At 36.6% G+C, this 23,508-nt stretch overlaps 1 protein-coding gene across 1 annotated transcript; it reads left to right on the top strand.

The window, feature by feature from the left end:
- Positions 1-2,774: 2,774 nt before the first annotated feature.
- On the top strand, positions 2,775-3,236 carry LOC145672007 (uncharacterized). The gene has a single exon (XM_081741188.1). The coding sequence runs from the start codon at positions 2,775-2,777 to the stop codon at positions 3,234-3,236; it is 462 nt and encodes a 153-aa protein (XP_081597314.1).
- The last annotated feature ends 20,272 nt before the right edge of the window (positions 3,237-23,508 follow it).

Genomic DNA, 23,508 nt, shown 5'->3' with positions numbered 1-23,508 from the left:
AAGTTATTTTAAGCATGTTGGGGCTTTGAAACCTGTCCTCACCAAGAACATTCAAAATCGCGATAGAGTTGTTTCCGCAGTCCAAGTACTGTTTTGTATTGTTGAATTATAGTATTGTCGTCTTTTCATGCCATATTGTACCCTAATTGTCAGTTTAGTGTTAGCACCTCCCGTTTCTTCCTATTTAGAAGCTGTCTCACCTAATGCGAATGCACTGTAGCGAAAGTAATGATGTTACACACGTTCGGTGTTTTTTAATTATCATTAGTTGTTCATCTCAATTCTTCGGCCAGTTTACTAAGAATATACTGTATAATTATTTCTCCTAGATGTTATGCAACCTGTAACTAAATGTTTTGCAATTTGCATAACATTGTTAGAATTAGCGTGTTTGCTTTCGCATTATATATCGAATATGAATAAAATGCAGCAAAAGGGTCACAGAAAAGTTTCAAAAGACGTAAAAGGATAATAACACTGAAAAAAAAACTTCAAAACAGGTCCTTGCATGATTTTTAGGACCTAGTGAAAAACAAGTGCAAACAGTTGCAACCAAAACACACTTAAGAGTGTTTACTTAATATTTTCTTTACAAGACAAGCTAACTTGAGCGATTTAATACCAAAAAAAGTGTACAGCACCTAAAATTCAAGCTAATTTAACAACTATTTCCACGACAAGTTAAGCGTACCTCTCAAATACAGCCTCCAAAGTCTTATTCTAAGGGTACATTAACACATGTGGACTTTAATATACACTAATCTAAGAGTACAAAATGATCGTGTCAAAATACCAAGCTGAAGGCACTGGCGTAGCTAGGGGGAGCTTCCCCCATTAGTGTTGTGATGTTAAAAATGGATGCTGCTTACATGCAGTATGTTCCATTTGTGATCCTGATGTTGGGACTCTTCTCTTTAGCTCCCGGCGTAAGCATACGAGAATTTGTAGTTTTACTCCAGATGTAATTAGATTCTATGTATGCGTGTGTATGTAGTGCTTTATTCCTCGGTAACTACCAGCCAAATGTAGACATAATTTAATGCGTAAGTACCCAATTATGTAAGCAATAAATATCACTATTTATGATGGCCAAGCTAGGCCGGCGACAGACCTGGCTCGGCTTGCCTTGTATTTTATTTCTCGGTAACTACTGGCCGAATATAATCGAAATTTGGCGCGCAGATAGCTCATTGTCTAAAGAATAAAGATCGCTATCCTTGGTGGCCGACTAGGTCAACGACAGGCTCGGCTCGACTCTGTATGTGGTACTTTATTTCTCGGTAACTACTGGCCAGATTTAAATCAAATTTGGTGGCCAAGTACCCAATCGTCTGAGGAATAAAGATAACTATATCTGATGTCTCGACTCGGTCGGCGACAGACTCGGCTCGATTTGCCTTGTATGTTGTATTTAGTTTCTCGGTAGCTACTGGCTGAATATAATCGAAATTTTGTGGGCAGGTAGCCCATCATCCAAAGAATAAAGACCGCTATACTTAGTGTCCGATTCGGCCAAGGACAGGCATGGCTCGGCTCTGCTTGTATATGATACTTTATTTCTTAGTAACTACTGCCCGGATCTGAAGAAAATTTGCTGGACAAGTAGCCCATCATCTAAGAATAAAGATCACTTTATTTGGTGGCCATATATACGCTCGGCTTGGCAACAGAAGCAGTGTACCACAGCTGTGCACGCTGGAAGCTTCCGAATTCGGTTCACTGGCTGTGTTTCCCTTGTTATAATGTACAACAAAGAAAAACAAGAATTAGTCTTGTTTAAAAAAAAAAAAAATCCTGGAAGCTCTAATTTAACCCTACAAATTATTATATACAGTATCCTTCATTTTTTCGATCTTTTTCTTTGTGACACATGTCAAGATTTACCAACTTCAATTGCAGATAGAGAGCATTAAACAATATATATATATATATATATATATATATATATAGAGAGAGAGAGAGAGAGAGAGAGAGAGAGGAAAGTTGCTATATATGGGGAGGTGGGATTTCTCATAAACGAGGGAATTTTGTGGAAGAGAATTTGCGTGAACGGTAAATTAGTGTCACGAACTGGCAATACGGCCTAAGCTAGGTGGCGTCACAATTAGTTTCTTTGTCTCAGTCAAATGGAAGTGTTTGGTGTGCAGGAGAAAATTTGCACCGTCTCGGACGTAACGTCTGTGTGTCGCTGTAAAGGTAAGAAATATTCAATTACACTATCTTACGCGCTTAAGTAGAAAACGAAGCTCATAGTAAATAGTGTATATCGTGTTTTCTAGATTTACTAATTGTTGATATATGCGTGAGAAAAATGTCAACGAAAGTTGCCTATTATGGGGTGGTGAGAAGTTCCTAATATGGGGCTCCCCAAATTTCGAACCCTTAATTTATTCTGGAAATTGAGGATACTTTTCTGTCTATTTTAGATGCCGAAAAGGAAACAATGGCAGCAAGAGAATATGAACGCAGCTGTTTCCTCTGTGATGAAGAAGGAAATGGGAAGTTTGAAGGCCTCTCGTATTTATAATGTACCACAAACAACGTTAGAAAGATTTGTAACTCAAGCCATTGAATCAGACCAGGATACTGCGCCGATGGTAATCAAATTAGGTAGGAAGCACGTTCTCCCGTTACATATTGAAGAGGACCTTGTGAATCATTGCATTAGTATGGAAAAACAGTTATTTGGCTTGTCAATGACGGATGTACGACGATTAGCGTACTAATTGGCAGTCAGAAATGAAATTCCGAATCCTTTTTCCCGGACAGAGAAGATGGCAGGTAAAAAATGGTTGAAACAATTTCTTAAACGTCACCCTCAGCTATCGTTTAGAACGCCACAGGGTCTCTCACATTCTAGAGCTACATCATTTACTCCTGAAGCAGTAGATAATTTTTTTGACATATTTGAACCGGCTATGGATAAAATCAAGCATTCTCCATCAATATTGTTTAATTGCGATGAAACTGGCATTTCCATTGTGCAAAGTAAACATACCAAAGTCATTGCTCTTAAAGGAAAACGCCAGATTTCTGCTCTCCAGTCGGCTGAAAGAGGCATTCTTATCACAGTAGTGACATGCATGAGCCCTACAGGAAATTACGTTCCACCGCTACTCGTATTCCCACGCAAGAATATGAAAATTGAACTGATGAATGGAACCCCACCTGGTTCTATTTATGCATGTCACCAATCTGGTTGGATACAAAGTGATATATTTACAGAGTGGTTCTGACATTTTATAAACTATGTCAAGCCTACAGAAGAAGATCCAGTGGTTCTGGTTTTAGATGGCCATTTCTCGCATGTACGGAACTTAGATGTCATAAATCTAGGACGCGAGAACGATGTTACCATTATATCGCTACCGCCACATTCCACCCATAAGATGCAGCCTTTGGATCTAACATTTATGGGACCATTAAAGTGCTATTACAGGCAGGAAATAGAACGCTGGTTGCGAATGAATCCAGGACGTGTTGTGACTATATATCAGGTTGGCGAATTATTTGGAAATGCGTACATGAGAGCAGCAACAGCCGAAAATGCAGTCAGTGGTTTCAAAAGAGCAGGCCTATTTCCGACTAATAGACATATTTTCAGAACTCATGACTTCCTCCAATAAGAAACAACAAGTGATAGTTGTAGGTCCGTAGCTGTTACGATAACGTCCCAAGCGGAAAGGATTTCCATCGAGGACGGGCGACTTTCCGAAGCAAACACATCCGATCCATGTATGTCAGTATCTGCTACCATACCAGCAAAACCAGAAAGGATTTCCATCGAGGTCCGAAACCCTTCTGAGCCAAGCACACCAGGTTCAAGTAGAACTGCCATCACCTACATGTACTGTGACAGCACATGATATTTCCCCTATTCCAGCACGTCCTGTTCGACAAAATTACAAGCAATCTCGAACTGGATCAGCCCAAATTATCACAAGTTCACCTTACAAACGAGATTTAGAATGCCAAAGGGAAACCAAAATAGAGACTAAAAAACGAACAGAATGCGGAACTTCAGCATCGAAGAAAAGAAAAGGCATTTTCAAGCAAAATATTTCTTCTATCGACGAGAAAGGAGGATCCCTCGGAAGACAAATAAAGAAGATGAAGCAGCCAAGGAAGACAGTTAAAGAGTGCAGAGAAGCGGATAATTTACAAAGTAAACGATTCCAGCGTAGGTCTTTGTCACAACAAGATTCCAGTAGTTCATCTAACTGGGAATATATGCAATTGTCGGATGTGTCCGACGAAGATAACAAAGAAGCCGAGTGTTTCTATTGCAATGGACTATTTTCCGAAGATCGTGAAGGTGAAGAGTGGATTCAATGTGCAGTGTGTTCACGGTGGGATCACGTTCTCTGTGCAGGCGTCGATGATGACATTTTCGTCTGTGAAAGATGTTGCTCTAAGTAAAATTATGGTTTGTGGAGTTTTAATTTCAGTGCAAAGCAGTGTTTCTTTTTTTCTGGTAGATTTACAATTTAAGTAGTATACATGAAAAGAAGATTACTTTTTTTTTTTTTTTTTTTATTTACAATTTGAGTGAAAAAGTATCAGGCTTTTAAGTTTTTCTAGATTTCCAACTTCAGTAAAAAGGAAGAGAGACATTTTTTTATGTTTCGTCTATAATTTAATTGAAAACGAGAAATGGGAAAAAACTTCTTTTTTATAAAAAGACTATTTTCAAACAACCATTTATTATAAATGCATTTGTTTCTTTAAATAGTTCCAAGATATTGTGTTCTGCATCTGAAATTATTTTTCTTCACAGTTATGTAGGCATAATGATTTGTATTAACGTTTTGTATTAGACCTAATGTTTTTCCAGCTCTAGAACAATGTAGATCTATTTTATTTTTGATCAACAATAACGTCAATACAATCATATTATATCTTCATATTTTCACTTCTTATTTCATTTTCCCGTATTTATCACAATAGTTTCTCTGAGAGGTTGTGTGTCCTTGCTTTATGCAAGTAATATTGATGTAAGCATCTATATGTCATAGCTCCATATTAGGAACCCCAGCATCCCCATATTAGAAACCCCGGTAGCCTAATATGGGGAACAGCAATACTGTTTGTTTTTATTTTTTTATTCTGTGACTATTGTTTTTTCTCATTTCCATGTGTAGAATAGACGAACAAGGTTTCTGTACAGCATTACCGGAAGTTACACATATTTCCTACAAATCATGTTTAAGCAGGAAACCTTATAAAAAAAACCTCCCCATAATTGGCAACTTTCCTATATATATATATATATATATATATATATATATATATATATATATATATATATATATATATATAATATGTGTGTGTTTGTGTTAAAATTAAATATATACTGCTTTTACATTACTGAGCTCCCACTTAGCCGATTAGTTTGTGCTCGGGACTTTGATGTGAAGGGTCGATTACTCCCAGTGGTAGCACTAAAATTATCCAGTGTTAATATAGTATCATGAGGCAATTGGGATGCTGTCGGAATCAAGAGCTATCAAACTCCAATTCAGGAAGCCAAAAATAATGGCGCCTGGGCGGTGATTGGCTAACCATGAATCACCGAGTAGATAGAGCGCTATCTGGCAGGCCAGAGATCTTTATGGACTGTAGCGAAAGGAAGTTTAATACAACTTCCTTCTACCTGTAAGCAAATTTCATCAGTTTTTCAATACCGTGCAACTAAAGAAAACTGAAAATAATATTGCTCTAGCCAGCCACATGGTGCACATAAATACCGGTGATGGTCGTCAGGCCCAATTTAGCGCCTAGGTTCCAACCTAGGGCCACATATTGGACTCCCTCTCGCCCACCTTATGCATTACAAAACAAATTGATCCATTGTACTAGAAATTTCCTCATGGCGTTTCTGTGTTACATATTATAATACATTGTTATGTTTTAGACTGATCCGGGCTATAAACGTGCATTCAAGGTGAAATTTTCTGTAGTCGCGACTAAATGCAGAATTCATTCTGACGACAATTTGATCATTGCAATTTACAACACGAGAACTACGAATATATTTTTTCTGACGGAAGGGGGAGGGGCTGAAATATAGTGTTTGGTATGAGAATGTGTTCACTTGGCGCTGTACATGGTTAGTTATTCGCTTCAAACGCCATATTTGTGACTTTCAGGCAGGTATATGTAATGACTTCCAGGGGCGGATTAAGGCTTTGGGACCCTGGAGCTGACTATTTCAAGGGGGCCCTAAGTTGCAAATAATTCCAGCGCATAAATTTTCTCAAATAGCTCACACAAAGTAAGTATCGTGAAGCCGCTAGTGGAAGAAGACTTAACTCTAGCGATACCGTGAGCGGGAAAAAAAGCATGGGTCTGAAGCCTATAATATCCCCATAAGCAATTGTCCGCCACATGTCGTCGGGCCGATCGCTACTATGGCGGTATATAAGTGGATTTCGAGCGGGAACGAGGCGGGACATCGAGTCGATTGAGTAACTGCAACCACTGGCGGACCGATGGCGGTTTTGTCAGGGTACACATGAACGCGGTACTGCGACGGATGTAGCCTTGGAACCATACGCTGATCGTGGCGGTTGTCCCTGCTTACGGTCGTGTGGTGGGCACGGATTGGCTTTGCATTACCCACAATTTTTCACTCTTCACGTGGTGAACATTTGTTTTGGTTTTCATATGAACAGAAGAGAACTTGGTAACATCTGCTGACCTAGGATATAAGAGCAACAGGTAGCAGCACTGTACTCATGTAACTATTGTCAGACAGTTCGTTGGCTTACAAAACTATTTTCGTGACCGGTTACAGCAGAACATGTTACATTATTTGTTACTTGACAAAATGTCAAATATACTGCCTAAAGCTTTACTCATTGCAAACAATCCACTCCAATATTACAATCTCACTGACAGTTACGAGATAGTAGTTCAGATGTGCTTGGAAGGTATTGCCTTCTACAGCCCACTCATCCCCGGATGGGAATGGAATTCTTGAAGAAAAATGGTGTTAAATCTTTGTATTTTGACCATGTATTGGTATAAAGGTTTCAGCGCTTAAGTGCCAATACGTTTCAAAAATTCAGAGTAGATGATTAAAGGCGGCATGAAGAGAAATTTGTGGGAGTAATCCGCCATAGTTTGCGGTAGATCCGATTACGTCTTGCACATGGGGGAATTTCAGCGGCTGGGTATCGGCTAAAGGCGGGGGAGCAACAGGATTATGGCGGATACCCCACCGGCGGGACAAAGGCGTAATTAGTGTAATCGAGCTGGTGGCCCGGCGGCGGCGTCCGCCAGTGGCCCGCCATTCGCACGTCGATGGGCCTACGGCGGCCCGCTGGTGGAATGCTTATGGGTAGAGGTCTGCGCGGATACAAAATATCGCATCCGCATCCGTATCGCATCTGCAGCATCTCTATCCGCATCCGCAACATCTCTATCCGTCCCGCATCCGCAGATAATGAGGTAGCAAATATATGCAAATTACATATTCTATAATACACGTAGTTTTCTGAATCAAATGAAACAATATGTTAATCAGTTTCCTCGTGATCAAATACCAACTACGATAAATAAAATGCAATACAAACCGTGCATATACAAATTAGAAATTAATAAACGATTTATGTACTTATCCAAGATCTTCAAATGCAGATATCGGACCAAAATAATGCCACGTAGGTAATATCCCCTCAATCGACTAATTTTAGAGCACGTCACTAAGTTTTTAAACTTCATCATTACTCATAAAAAAGGGGCATTTGTTCTAAACACAAAGGCGAAATAGAAATAATCGTTATTAAGAAATAAAAATTATTATGTGTGTCATCGCTGAAGAAAGACGTGTTTGTAGGTGCTCCAGGAATCGGTGAAGCGTGAAATCATGGGGGTGTCGCTTGAATATTGGAGAGTTAGTGTTGGACTCTTCAACGCGAGGTTGCGTGTGAAGTGTTGCCATCCCCATAGCATACATTTCCGAAGTAACGTTAATTTATTCTTTGTAGGAGTAGTTGTCTCAATTCTGCTAGTCATAGCTGGTTTAGAGACCAACCCTGGGCCCCGAACCCTGGAGGATGTGTTTGCGAAATTGGAGACAATGAGTAGTAATCGCGGGACTTGAGGCCATTTTTACCGCCCCCTAGAGCGTGGCGCCCGCCGCCGCCGCCAAAATTTTGCGCCCCGGGCGCCCGGCGCCCATTTGTGGGGTTACGTGGCCCGGGGTCAATGACCTAGGGGGCGCCCGCCGCCTTTAAAATTTTGCGCCCCCGGGCGCCCGGCGCCCATTTTTTGGGTTACGTGGCCCGGGGTCAATAACCTAGGGGTACATAGGATCACCCCTTTTAGATTTTGGTAGGGGTACCATGGCCCACCCCCCTAAATTTTGGCAGGGGCACCTAGGACCATCCCCCTTAAATTTTGGAAATTGCCAAATCTAAAAATTTGGTGTGGTAGCCTAGGACCATAGTATGTACTTCTATCAGTATTGGGTGTCTATGTCATTCCCTTTCATGGGTAAAAAAATTGCCAAAAATTCAAATTTCGGGGTTTTTTGACCTAATTTATCCCCTTGGATGAGGTGTTATTATCCTATATGGTTATATGGGCGTATACAGGGGTCCATTACCTTTCATAAGATATGGATATATTAATGCACCCCTTGAAAAATTTGGGAAGGGTACCTTGGCCCACCCCTTAAATTTTGGAAATTGACCAATTTAAACATTGGGTATTATAGTACTGCACCCTAATATGTATTATGATAAATTTGGGTGGTCCACCTCGTTCCCTTTTAGGGGTACAAAATTGCCAAAAATATAAACGTAAGCAATACGTTGTACCACGTGTTTGTTCTTTTGGCCCAATTTATTTCCTTGGATGAGGTCCTATTACCTTATATGGTTATATGGTTATGTATAGGGGTCTATTCCCTATCATAAGACATAGGTACATTTGTGCACTCCTTTAAAAATTTGGGAGGGGTACCTTGGCCCACCCCTTAAATTTTAGAAATTGACCATTTTACATATTTAGTATAATAGTACAGGATCCTAATATGTATTATGATAAATTTGGGTGGTCCACCTCGTTCCCTTTTAGGGGTACAAATTTGCCAAAAATATAAACGTAAGCAATACGTTGTACCACGTGTTTGATCTTTTGGCCCAATTTATTTCCTTGGATGAGGTCCTATTACCTTATATGGTTATATGGTTATGTATAGGGGTCTATTCCCTATCATAAGACATAGGTACATTTGTGCACCCCTTTAAAAATTTGGGATGGGTACCTTGGCCCACCCCTTAAATTTTAGAAATTGACCATTTTACATATTTGGTATAATAGTATAGGACCCTCATATATTACTATAAATTTGGGTGGTCCACCTCGTTCCCTTTCATGGGTACGAAATTGCCAAATTTTAATACATTCACGTGTTTGGTTTTTGACCTAATTTATCCCCTTGGATGAGGTATTATTACCCTATGTGGTTATATGAACGTATACAGGGGTCCATTACCTTTCACAAGACATGGGTATATTAATGCACCCCTTGAAAAATTTGGGAGGGGTACCGTGGCCCACCCCTTTAATTTTGGAAATTGACCAATTTAAACATTGGGTATTATAGTACAGGATCCTAATATGTATTATGATAAATTTGGGTGGTCCACCTCGTTCCCTTCTAGGTGTAAAAAATTACCAAAATATAAACGTAAGCAATACGTTATACCACGTGTTTTGTTTTGGCCCAATTTCTCCCCTTTGATGAGGTTTTATTACCCTATATGGTTATATGGTCATGTATATGGGTTCATTTCCTATCATAAGACATGGGTACATTGATGCACCCCTTGAAAAAAATTGGGATGTGTACCTTGGCCCACCCCTTAAATTTTGGAAATTGACCAATTTAAACACTGGGTATTATAGTACAGGATCCTAATATGTATAATAATAAATTTGGGGTGGTCCACCCCGTTCCCTTTCATGGGTAAAGAACTACCAAAAATTAAATTTGACCCCTTTGATAAGGATTTAACATGTTATATGGGTATGTACAGAGGTTTATTACCTTCATATGTTTATGTGCCCTTTTAAATTTGGGAATTATCAAATAACAAAATTCGGTAAACCTTTTCTAGGACCCATTGGTGTTCCTCTTATGGCCAAATATTCAAAATTTAAAGGTTATTGACCGGCTTTATTATTGAATAACTACAGGATTTATTACTTTTTCATAAGACACAGGTGTATTTGTGTACCAATCTTTAATTTTGGGAGGGGTACATTTCTTATTGTCATATCAATAATTGGTAATTTTTCTTAAAATTGGATAGTATCTCATTCATTGGGTAAATCATTATGATCACGTGATCAGTTATTGACCTATGATGGGATTAGGAGTCCAGGACATTGGTACATTTAAACTTTGTAGGATAATTTGAGAATGCGTCATTGGTTTCGATTATTCCAGCCAAATATAAACGTAAGCAATACGATGTACCACGTGATTGACCTTGATGAGGTAGTGTACAGGGATACATAGCTAACCTTATTGAAACTTATGACTCATAGTCTTAAGGGAATACATGCTACAACACTGGCAAAGTTATTGTTGATGCAATTTGATTGGTTGATCACTATCTTTCGTGCAATCTGATTGGCTGATCACTATCTTTCGTGCAATCTGATTGGTTGATGAGTTTCAAATCTTTGCTGCATTCAGTTTTAAGTTTTATTTAACATTTAAAATCTTGGTTTCGTTCAACATTTTGCACTCACTGATAAATATGATCAAAACCGTTTATTTGTTAATCGATTAGTTAAAAACCGGATAAAGTTTGACGGTTAACCGTGAGACGTGAATTTTTTTTGTTTGAAAATTTTTTGTTTGAAAGTTTTTGTTTGAAAACTCTTGTTTCAAATTTGTGTTTGAATTTTTTGTTTCAGAATTTTGTTTGAAATTTATGTTTCAAAATTTTTTGTTTGAAATTTTTTTTTTGTTTGAAAATTTTTTGTTTGAAAATTTTTTGTTTAAAATTTTTTCGTTTGAAATTTTTCGTTTCCAAATTTTTTTGTTTCGAATTTTGTTTTTTTCAAAAGTTTGTTTGAAAAATTTTTTTCGTTTTAAAATTTTGTTTGAATTTTTCGTTTCCAATTTTTTTCGTTTCAAAAATTTTGTTTCAAAGTTTGGTTTGACATTTTTAAAAGTTTGTGAACTCATTAGTAAAGAACCGGAACTGTTTAGAACTAAAACCTCTGGCAACATTGTGGTGCAATAGTACACATCAGAATATGGGATTGTACTTGAAATGAAAAAAAACAATTCATTGAAATGGATCATTTTATTACACTCCACATACATCCATACCAGATAGTGGTTCTGGATATTGTCGATACAATGTATTTTGAACTTCTTGCACTAGTTTGTCTTTAGCGTATAATTTTAATTCCAATTAAAGTCTTTTAAGGTCTATTGCGATATCAATTGGTGGAAACTCAATGTCCATTTGATCACAAATAAACTGTTTATCAATACAGGTATGCACCCACGAACGATGTTGACAACCATCACAATATCTAGATACATGTTGTACAATATGCATCACACATTTTTCAAAATAGTACTTTTTCAGGAATATACTAGTTTTGTTGCACACTTCCACTGCATGTTTCGCACACTGAAATACGCTTATAAATTTGTTCCATTCCGTTTGTGTTAGATACACCATGTTGCGAGGGACATGGAATGTACTCTTTTTACGTAACAGCACCATCTTCTCTTCGAGGACTGTACGCAGCACCACTTCATGATTTGAGCCTAATGATTTGACTATGGTCACATTTAGCTCATCATGAAAATAATCGTTCATTTGGTCGATTCGTGAACATAATATTTGCCATTCTTCACAGGTCAGTTGTACACCAAATTGTTCTGCTTTGCCCAATCGAATTACTGGTTCAAATGTTCTAGCACTGATACCAATCATCACATGTTTTGTTTGAAATATATTTATTGGATAATAGCTTGCGAAGATGAACTCTTTATCGTTAGAAGTACACATCTTTCCACCTGAAAAGCACTTGCTCAAATGATTTCGTGGGATGACAGTGTATTGGTTGATTTATAGAACTACGGCTGACGTCATTGGAAAGGAATGTGCTGACGTTTGAATTTATAGTTTCATCACAGTTGCTGACGTCATGCTGACCAACCAAATTCATACAACTATGTCTGACGTCAAAGGAATGTGCTGACGTTTGAATTCATGATTTCATCACAATTGCTGACGGATCTGGTTGTGTACTAAATTCAAATTGATGACTTCGACCCAAGAATCCTTTGTAACATAAAGATACAGATCCAGTATTTAAGAAACGCAGCAGTTCTTCTTGTTTTGATGCTTCCATGGGTAAATATCTTGCTGGTAAAATTATATTCTTATCATTTTCAAGCTTCACTACGATTCTTAATCCAAACTTTGTAGGGATCATTTGGCTAGCTAAGATTCTATAAGGTACATTCTGTTGTAAATCAGTAATCTTGGTAAATGATTTCATCACATCACGTGTGTTTAGAAACTGCAGACAAGTAGCCATGATGATGTTATCATGAATACTAACTCGAACGATACTTATATATGATGCAAAACTGATGACGTTGCATTATCATGTTCTGACGAGTACTATTGCACCACAATGTTGGCAGAGGTTTTAGTTCTAAACAGTTCCGGTTCTTTACTAATGAGTGCACAAACTTTTAAAAAAATGTCAAACAAAAATTTTCAAACAAAAAAATTTGAAACAAAATTTTCCAAACAAAACTGTTCAAACAAAAATTTTTAAACAGAAAAAAATTTTTGGAAACGAAAAATTTGAAACGAAAAAATTTTAAACAAAAAAATTGAAACAAAAATTTACAAAAAAAATTCAAACAAAATTTTCAAACAAAAAATTTTCAACAAAAATTTCAAACGAAAAGTTTCAAACAAAATTTTGAAACCAAATTTTCAAACAAAACTTTTCGAAACAAACATTTTTAAACTAAAAATATCAAACGAAAAAATGTCAAACCAAAGTTTCAAACTTTTTAAATGTTAAAACAAAACTGAATGCAGCAAAGATTTGAAACTCATCAACCAATCAGATTGCACGAAAGATAGTGATCAGCCAATCAGATTGCACGAAAGATATTGATCAACCAATCAAATTGCATCAACAATAACTTTGCCAGTGTTGTAGCATGTATTCCCTTAAGACTATGAGTCATAAGTTTCAATAAGGTTAGCTATGTATCCCTGTACACTACCTCATCAAGGTCAATCACGTGGTACATCGTATTGCTTACGTTTATATTTGGCTGGAATAATCGAAACCAATGACGCATTCTCAAATTATCCTACAAAGTTTAAATGTACCAATGTCCTGGACTCCTAATCCCATCATAGGTCAATAACTGATCACGTGATCATAATGATTTACCCAATGAATGAAATACTATCCAATTTTAAGAACAATTACCAATTATTGATATGACAATAAGAAATGTACCCCTCCCAAAATTAAAGATTGTAGAACGATAAATATTCCTTTTAATTCAAGTTCTAGCCCTAATTCGTTAATCTATCTCAATGAATTATATCATTATACATACCAACTAACGTCGATTTATTCTTTCCTTTATACATATATTATGGATCAATAACAACCATACCGTTTTATGTACGTATCCTCCCAATAATTATGTTTTCCATGACAACATGTCCTATCAATAACAAACTAATAATCTTACTCATGACAACATGTCCTGTCAATAACAGCGTTCTTTCTTTTAATTATATATAAGCTATATGCTTAATTATTGCGCCTCTGATCAATGTTGATAATATAGGTACAGATTAATTATAATAGGGATATATAGGGATATATCGCTGTAAATGTCGCCCAGAACGGGAATTCCGTAACAGTATTACAGTGAAGGAAAGAACCCTGGATATTTTCAAAACACTCACTTTTTGAATAGCCCTCGTACTAATTATTATTACATCAATCCTCGTATTAATTATTATTATTACATCAATATAAATATTTTTCTTTTCTCTTCTTTCTCCATATATATATATCAATTCATTTATAACAACATTTTTCTTTTATTACTAATTACGTATCATAAAACGTCGATTCATTACAAATATCATTTATGGGTCCATTCAAAATTATAACTAATTGATGACTTACGCAGAGTTACTAGTTAGTTGTTCCTCTTTTACATTGAACGATAACATCCATATACAAACAACATTATTTATAATTAAGATCGTCATCTTATCAAAACAACAACAAGATCAGAAGGCAATAATTACATTTAAAGGCTTCAATTTAAAATCAATGTCATAGATTTCAAGTTAACATAATCAAATCTCTTTTGAACATGTAAAGTAAAATAAAGGTAAACATAACACTCAAAGTTAATACAAAGATAAGATAAATTAATCACATCATAACATGTTGCAGAAATATAAAGTCCAAATGAAGTATTCACAACACAACTCGTAACATCTGAGAGAATAAATTAAGAATTGTTATCCAAATTTAATTTAGTTAACATATCAGGGTTGAAATTTTAACCAGCTTTAGCCGTTTACCTGCTCCAGCTTTTCATATCTAAATTATATTTATCATCAATATTATTCACAAATAAATTAATAGACGAATTTTGCGTTGAATAACCGTGGGAACCTTCGGCTGGTATGGGATTAACCCCAACCATATCAGCGGGTTTTAGTTTAAATTATGATTAACAAATGGGTCAATCAAAGTACATTGAACACCACAATCTTGGTTATTTTCTCTTGATCCATTTCCCGTTTCATTTATTATTTCGATCCTATTTCGACAGCTCCTGCCATCTCGAGATCTCCAATTAAATCCATTTCGAGTTGTATTAGCACGCATCACATTGTTATCGAAATTGCGTCTTCCTCGGAAGTTTCTTCTGTTAACCCAACTATTCCTTGTATTGCCATGATTCGTCTCGTTTCTACTGTCGGTATTAAATCTTCCATTATTTCCAATACGTACATCGGATCTTTCATTAGTTCCAGTGCCGGTATTATCATGTGATCTCTCATCGTTGCGAACATTTTCCGCATTCCCATTAGTTATATTTAGGTTCCTGACGGCAATCGGATTCGATGGATTACGATTACTCCCATTAGGATTCGGGAATTGATTCTCAAAGTTCTGAACTAAAATTATGAGATGATTGAAATTTACGCATTGAGCTGACAACAAGATCTGTTGCAATTTATATGGCAATAAGATGCGCACGGAAGCTATTATTCTGGATTCAGGTTGCAGCGGATTAACAAGTTTGAGCTCATTATATGTGTTGATTGTAAAGTCCGTGAGGGATTTGTCGACTCGAGGGGAATAGTGTCGGGTTCTCACCATCGCATCGCGGTTAGCTAACAAGAAATCATTCTCATAATTTGCTAACAGAGCTCGTTTGAATTCTTCGTAGGATTTTATATGGTCGCGAATAGCCTTAAACCACAAGTAACAAGGAGGAAGTAACAGATGTGGTAACAACTTCATAAATTTAGATTGATCTACACCCATAATTTCACACTCTGCTTCAAATTTTTCTAAGAACGAGCTTGCGGTTTCGTCGCACTTACCGCTGAATTTAGTCATGGCCTTAATTTCACTGACCTTAACGTTTATTTTACTATAGTTATGTTTTTGTTGGCGTTGATAATGGTCTGGAACCCTTTCGCACTTATTTATCTCCTTTCTCCTTTTGCGATCTGGACTTTGGAATCGCCTACTGTGGTTTTCCACAACTAAACCATCATCAGTAGAACTCTTAGAAGAAGATTTCCCGTCAGTTTCTATTAATGGAGTTCTCGGGCGGTGATGCAATGTTTCCTGTTGATGATGCATTGTTTCCTGTTGATTGGGAGTACCCAAAGCCTCCTTATACATAGGATTATTGTAGTCACATTCCCTCTCTTGTAACGATCTGATTTCCTCTTGTATGTTGGATATCAGTATGCTATGTGAATTGACCTGGGCAGTAATATTCACTATCTGATTTTTTTGTTGGGCTGTCGTCGATTCCACGGCTTCAACGACTTTCTTTATCGACTCAGTTTCTAGAGTTAGTTGATCCTGTCTACCTTGCCATTTGTTACTGAATTGTTGAAACCTGGTATCAACTTCTCGCGTCATATCATTTGTAATTTTGATGGTAACCTCATCAGCTAATACTTGCAAATTTTCTTTCAAATTGTGTTGCAAGCGATCAAAATTTTCTTGTACACCTTGTACTTTATCTGCAAGAGATTTATGTTGCTCTAGTATCTGTTCTAGCTTTTCATCGTTCAATTTTTGCTGTTGATCAAATTTAGCAGTTAGTGTCTGTTCTAGCTTTTCATGGTTTGATTTCAGCTTTTGATCGTTCAATTTCTGTATCTGTTCTAGCTTTTCATCGTTCAATTTTTGTTGTTGATCAAATTTAGCAGTTAGTGTCTGTTCTAGCTTTTCATCGTTCAACTTTTGTTGTTGATCAAATTTAGCATCTAGTAGTTGACTAATCGTATCAATAAGATTAGAATGAGAACGTTCGGACACAGTTACGGCATTTTCAGATATGGTTTCATTTAAAATACTGGGTACTTCTTCAATCTCGGAATCCTGCATATTACCAATTCTTTGGATTTTCCTCCCACTTCTCAAAGTAGTGAAACTCATAAAAGTTATATATATGTATACACATAAACTCAGTTCTTACTATCCTTCAGAACTAAAGGTTTTCAGTATATTCACGGGTCTACGGCACCAGATAGAACGATAAATATTCCTTTTAATTCAAGTTCTAGCCCTAATTCGTTAATCTATCTCAATGAATTATATCATTATACATACCAACTAACGTCGATTTATTCTTTCCTTTATACATATATTATGGATCAATAACAACCATACCGTTTTATGTACGTATCCTCCCAATAATTATGTTTTCCATGACAACATGTCCTATCAATAACAAACTAATAATCTTACTCATGACAACATGTCCTGTCAATAACAGCGTTCTTTCTTTTAATTATATATAAGCTATATGCTTAATTATTGCGCCTCTGATCAATGTTGATAATATAGGTACAGATTAATTATAATAGGGATATATAGGGATATATCGCTGTAATTGGTACACAAATACACCTGTGTCTTATGAAAAAGTAATAAATCCTGTAGTTATTCAATAATAAAGCCGGTCAATAACCTTTAAATTTTGAATATTTGGCCATAAGAGGAACACCAATGGGTCCTAGAAAAATGTTTACCGAATTTTGTTATTTGATAATTCCCAAACTTAAAAGGGCACATAAACATATAAAGGTAATAAACCATATAACGTATTAAATAGGGGTCAATAACCTCCGAAATTTAATTTTTGGTAGTTCTTTACCCATGAAAGGGAACGATGTGGACCACCCCAAATTTATTATAATACATATTAGGATCCTGTACTATAATACCCAGTGTTTAAATTGGTCAATTTCCAAAATTTAAGGGGTGGGCCAAGGTACCCATCCCAAATTTTTTCAATGGGTGCATCAATGTACCCATGTCTTATGATAGGAAATGAACCCATATACATGACCATATAACCATATAGGGTAATAAAACCTCATCAAAGGGGAGAAATTGGGCCAAAACAAAACACGTGGTATAACGTATTGCTTACGTTTATATTTTGGCAATTTTGTACCCCTAGAAGGGAACGAGGTGGGCCACCCAAATTTATCATAATACATATTAGGATCCTGTACTATAATACCAAATGTTTAAATTGGTCAGTTTCCAAAATTTAAGGGGTGGGCCAAGGTACACATCCCAAATTTTTTCAAGGGGTGCATTAATATACCCATATGTTATGAAAGGTAATGGACCCCTATACATGACCATATAACCATATAAGGTAATAACACCTCATCAAAGGGGATAAAATCGACCAAAAACCAAACACGTGGTATAACGTATTGCTTACGTTTATATCTTTGGCAATTTTGTACCCCTAGAAGGGAACGAGGTGGACCACCCAAATTTATCATAATACATATTAGGGTCCTATACTATAATACCCAATGTTTAAATTGGTCAATTTCCAAAATTTAAGGGGTGGGCCAAGGTACCCCTCCCAAATTTTTCAAGGGGGTGCATTAATATACCCATGTTTTATGAAAGTGAATGAACCCCTGTATACGTCCATATAACCATATAGGGTAATAATACCTCATCAAAGGGGATAAATTAGGTCAAAAACCCCCGAAATTTGAATTTTTGACAATTTTTTACCCATGAAAGGGAACGACATAGACACCCAATACGGATAGAGATACATACTATGGTCCTAGGCTACCACACCAAATTTTTAGATTTGGCAATTTCCAAAATTTAAGGGGTGGGCCAAGGTACCCCTCCCAAATTTTTCAAGGGGTGCATTAATATACCCATATGTTATGAAAGGTAATGGACCCCTGTATACGCCCATATAACTATATAGGGTAATAATACCTCATCAAAGGGGATAAATTAGGTCAAAAACCCCCGAAATTTGAATTTTTGACAATTTTTTACCCATGAAAGGGAACGACATAGACACCCAATACTAATAGAGGTACATACTATGGTCCTAGGCTACCACACCAAATTTTTAGATTTGGCAATTTCCAAAATTTAAGGGGGGTGGTCCTATGTACCCCTGCCAAAATTTAGGGGGTGGGCCATGGTACCCCTGCCAAAATTTAGAGGGGGTGGTCCTAAGTACCCCTAGGTCATTGACTCCGGGCCAAGGTCATTGACCTTTCACCCCGGTCATGAAAGAGAGTGAGGATGAGTCATTCGCGCCAACGGGGACCACTACTACTCAATGGAAAGGAAGATGAATGGCCTGTGCGAGAGCAATGCTGAATTTTGTAAACGGTTAGAAAGTGTGCTGAGTGAGTTAAGAGAGGTGAAAGAGGAGAATAAAAGACTTAGGGCAGAAATTGTAATGAATCGAAATACAATAGATAGGCTTGAGAATTTTTCGCGACGGAACAATCTAATTTTTACAAACTTACAAGGGAAGAACAATGAGACTTGGGAGGATTGTGAGAATGCAGTGAGACAGTTTGTTCAAGAACGCCTCGGAATTGAACTCTCGGAACACGATATTGAGCGAGCGCATAGACTAGGCAGAGGCAGGAACAGACCCATTATTGTGAAATTTCTCTCATATAAACGGAAGTTAGAGATTTTAAGAAGTGCGTATAAGGCAAAAGGGACTCCCACTATAATATTTGAGGACTTTTCCGCGCGTGTTCGTGAAGTGAGAAAGAAACTGACGGTGCACATGAAAAAAGCCAGAGAAGAAGGTAAACGCGCTTTCTTAAGATTTGATAAAGTGTACATTGATAATAAACCATTTGTGTTAGAAGAGCTGGAAAGTGTTAGTGATGTGTGTGATCAGAGTGAACTTTCTTCACAAGGTGGTTCAAGTGAGTTGGAAACAATGCGAATGGATCACTGTTCAAGGACAAGTGATGGTGCGTCATTTCCTCAACTATGCAGGAGAAACACAAGATTGACAACTACAAGAGGCCGAGGGGGGAAGGTGATGCCCTGACATAGAGAGGATTTAAGCAAAGGTAAGGAAGTGAAGCATGAAAAATCTGGTCACTTGCAAGAAGTGAAAGTTGAAAATACCAAGGAACAAAGAAAAGACACCAACACACTCCTAAATATCTTTTATCAAAATGCAAGGGGGGTGAGGACCAAAACGCACAATTTCTATTGTAATATCTTGTCATCAAACTATGATATAATTGGAATAAGTGAAACGTGGCTGAAAAGCGACAACTATGACACAGAACTCTTTGATGACAGATATTCAGTGTTTAGATGTGATAGAAATCTAAAAGAGACAAGGAAACAAAGGGGAGGGGGAGTGTTACTAGCTGTGCTGAAAAAATATAAGATATTTGCTATAGACTGCTCTGAAATAAGTACAGATTGTATATTAACAAAGATTACAACTGATAAAATGACCATATATGTTTGTATTGTATATTTTGTACCTAATTCAAAGGTAGAGCAGTATGAAGAGGTTTTTCAAGGTATAGAGTCAAAATGTCAGCCAGGTTGCACTATCCTCTTATTTGGTGATTTTAACTTACCAGAAATCACAGGCACAGATTTTAATTTTCTGAATACCTCAGCCAAATATCAATGCTTACATAATTTTATGTCGCTGTACAATATAGCATCTTTTAATAACATTAGGAATAATCTTGGAAAAACTTTAGATTTAGTACTTTCGAACTTAGACAGCGTAACAGTCACTAGGGACATATTTCCTTTAGTTAAGGAGGATGTGTATCACCCAGCATTATCCATAACAGTAAAATTAAACAAATTATTAGGTATAAACAAAAAAAGTAATATCTGCACATATAATTTTAGAAAAGCTAATTTTAGGCAACTCTATTCTGAACTTCAAAATATTGACTGGACATTCCTTAGCTGTTATTCTGAGGTTGATACAGCTACAGAATCATTTTATAATACAATATGTAATATTTTTGATAAGTGCATTCCTCTCAAAAAAGAGGTAAATAGAAAGTACCCGTTTTGGTTTACTAAGAATATAATTAGGAAAATAAAAACAAAAGCCCATCATCACAGGGCAATTAAGCACAATAGCAGAAATATAGCTTATCACTACCTAGAATTTAAGAAGTTACGAAATGAACTTAAAAAAGAAATTAGAACAGAATATAGTAACTTCGTTGCGAATACAGAAAACACGTTACAAACTGATCCTTCCCAGCTCTGGACTTTTGTTAAAACTAAGACCCAACACCTTAATTGTGACACGCTGACATACAATAGCCAAGAATTAGTTAGTAATGACGAGATTGCAAATTCATTTGCTACATATTTTCAGTCAGTCTATAATAACGAAGATATCATGGATAGTAGTAGTAATAGTAACAGCTCATATGAGACACTGGACAAATTAAGGATTCTAAAAATTGAGATGACTGAAATTAAAAAAGCAATAAGAAAACTGAAGGGGAAAGGAACGATAGGACCTGATGGTATTCCAGATTATATAATAAAGGGATGTGAAGAACACTTTCTACTTCCACTCTATATTTTATTCAACCTAATTATTTCTACTTGTAAATTCCCCAGTAAATGGAAAATAACAAAAGTCTGTCCCATTCCTAAGTCTAATAATGGTAAAGATATTCAAAATTATAGACCTGTATCAATATTGAGTACTTTTGCTAAAGTGTTTGAATCTATTATTTATAAACGGATTGAAAATCACATAAAACTATCAATTTCAGAATACCAGCATGGTTTCGTCCAGGGTAGATCGACAGTCACAAATCTCAGTGTTCTTAACAATTTTGTAGCAAGAACCCTAGATCAAGGTGGTCAGGTAGATATTATCTACACCGATTTTGCGAAAGCATTTGATAGAGTAAATCACAAGGTACTAATAGAGAAACTTCGTCAATTTAACTTCTCCGCAGAGTTAATTGGGCTGTTCGAGTCGTATTTGAGAGACCGAAGGCAGTTCGTTGTATATAAGGGATACAAGTCAACCGAATACTTGCAACTATCTGGTGTTCCACAAGGGTCAAATTTGGGTCCACTACTATTTGTAATATTTATAAATGATCTTCCTAGATGTATAACGTATTCCCACAAATTGTTGTATGCCGATGATCTCAAACTTTTTAGATGTATAAATTCCATAAATGACTGTAATCAACTTCAACAAGACATAAATTCAGTGGTGCAATGGTGTCAAAGAAATTTATTGAATGTAAATATTAGTAAATGTAAAATCATGAGTATTACAAAACGTAAAAAACCAGTGCAATTTAAATATTCAATTAGTGAAACTCAACTACCCATTGTAAGTACTGTCAATGATTTAGGAGTAATGTATGATACGAAATTTACATTTGAACCTCATATTGATAACATAATAAATGAAGCGAACAGAAATCTTGGGTTTATTCTAAGAATTAGTAGAGAGTTTCGTAAACCTGCCACACTTCATAAACTGTATCAAACTTACGTGCGATCCAAACTCGAATACGCGACGCTTGTATGGAACCCAGATACAAAAATTAACTCACTAAAAATAGAAAAAATCCAGTCCAAATTTCTTAGATATCTTGTATATAAGGAAACAAGCATTTTCCCAAGAACTGAAAACACTAATTCATTAAATAGGAATTTTGAAACTCTAACCCTCAAACAAAGAAGAACGTTATCTGACATGATATTTTTGTACAAGGTACTTAATAATAAGTTAGACTGCAACGAATTGCTTTCGAGCTTTCAAATAAGCATTCCAGGTAGGAAAACACGTCCAGAAAACTATAACTTCTTTTATTGTGCAAAAGCAAGGACTAATATCCTAAATAAGTCGCCAACATGGAGGATTAGTGCAACCTACAACAGACTCTTAAAAATTACAAATAATATAGATATTTACGCTGATTGCCTCACAAGGTTTAAAAGGGAAATTGTAAACATATTATTTCATGAAAGATGAACACTGTAATTGGGTATAATACCTGTTGTGTTCTGTTTCAATAAATAAAAAATTGATCACAGGACCGCAAACACATCCACATATCCCGAACTGACACTAGCACCAGTAATTGCACTAAATTTAAAAAAATAAGTGACGAAACTAACAACGCAATACAATGCATGCTTTCACGACCAAGCTCATTCGTGGCTTAGCGGTTAGCGTACGCGCCTTTGGCGTGGGAGACCCGGTTCCAATTCCCAGCAGGAGCTCATGTGGTTCGGATTCGACGTTAATCAGTAGGTCAACGTCTCATATAGCCTCGCTGCTGAACGGGACGTTAAACTCAAAGTCAACTCAAGCTTTCACGACCACGCTTTTACTGAAACTAGAAGTGAAAAAGAGGCCCAGAATATACACACAAGAAGAAAGAGAGAGAGAAACAATTGCTGTTATAAAACTCCAATCCCTCGGAATGTTCATTGAGGTCCGTGGCACCTCTCCGAAGAGAGAAATCTGTGCGGTCGCAAATGTGCATTCACTATCTGCTCCTGTACTTCAAAGGAAACAGTGAAGATTTTTTCTTTTTCTCTTTTTTTAAGAAAGGGAGAGAGAAAGATGAGCATATGATGTGATTTGTTTACTATTTCGGTGACGCCCTTCTCCAGTTTGTCACAAAAGGTAAAGATACTGCTGGCCAGTTTTCAGTTTATGGAAGGGGATGCGGTGTTTTAAATTAGGGTTTTGGTTCCTGACCTCTCGGGCTAGAAAAACTTTATTTGAAGACATTGCTTCCTCTTCAAGGCGAATGGTCTGAAAATTTTCAGCTTTATCAGAGGGGCTTTGGCGGCAATTATTTTTCTTTTTTACAGCCAATTGCGGTACTTGAGGAGTAGCGATGAGGCCAG

This window comes from Thermobia domestica, chromosome 15, assembly GCF_964235325.1.
Source record: "Thermobia domestica chromosome 15, izTheDome1.hap1.1, whole genome shotgun sequence".
In the NCBI taxonomy this organism is placed as follows: Eukaryota; Metazoa; Arthropoda; class Insecta; order Zygentoma; family Lepismatidae; genus Thermobia; species Thermobia domestica.
The sequence above is the reverse complement of the archived record's forward strand: the minus strand, read 5'-3'. Positions and strand labels throughout refer to the sequence as shown.

Excerpts from the sequence above, each read along its gene's own strand:
- LOC145672007 (XM_081741188.1), top strand. The coding sequence starts at position 2,775 with ATGGCAGGTAAAAAATGGTTGAAACAATTTCTTAAACGTCACCCTCAG.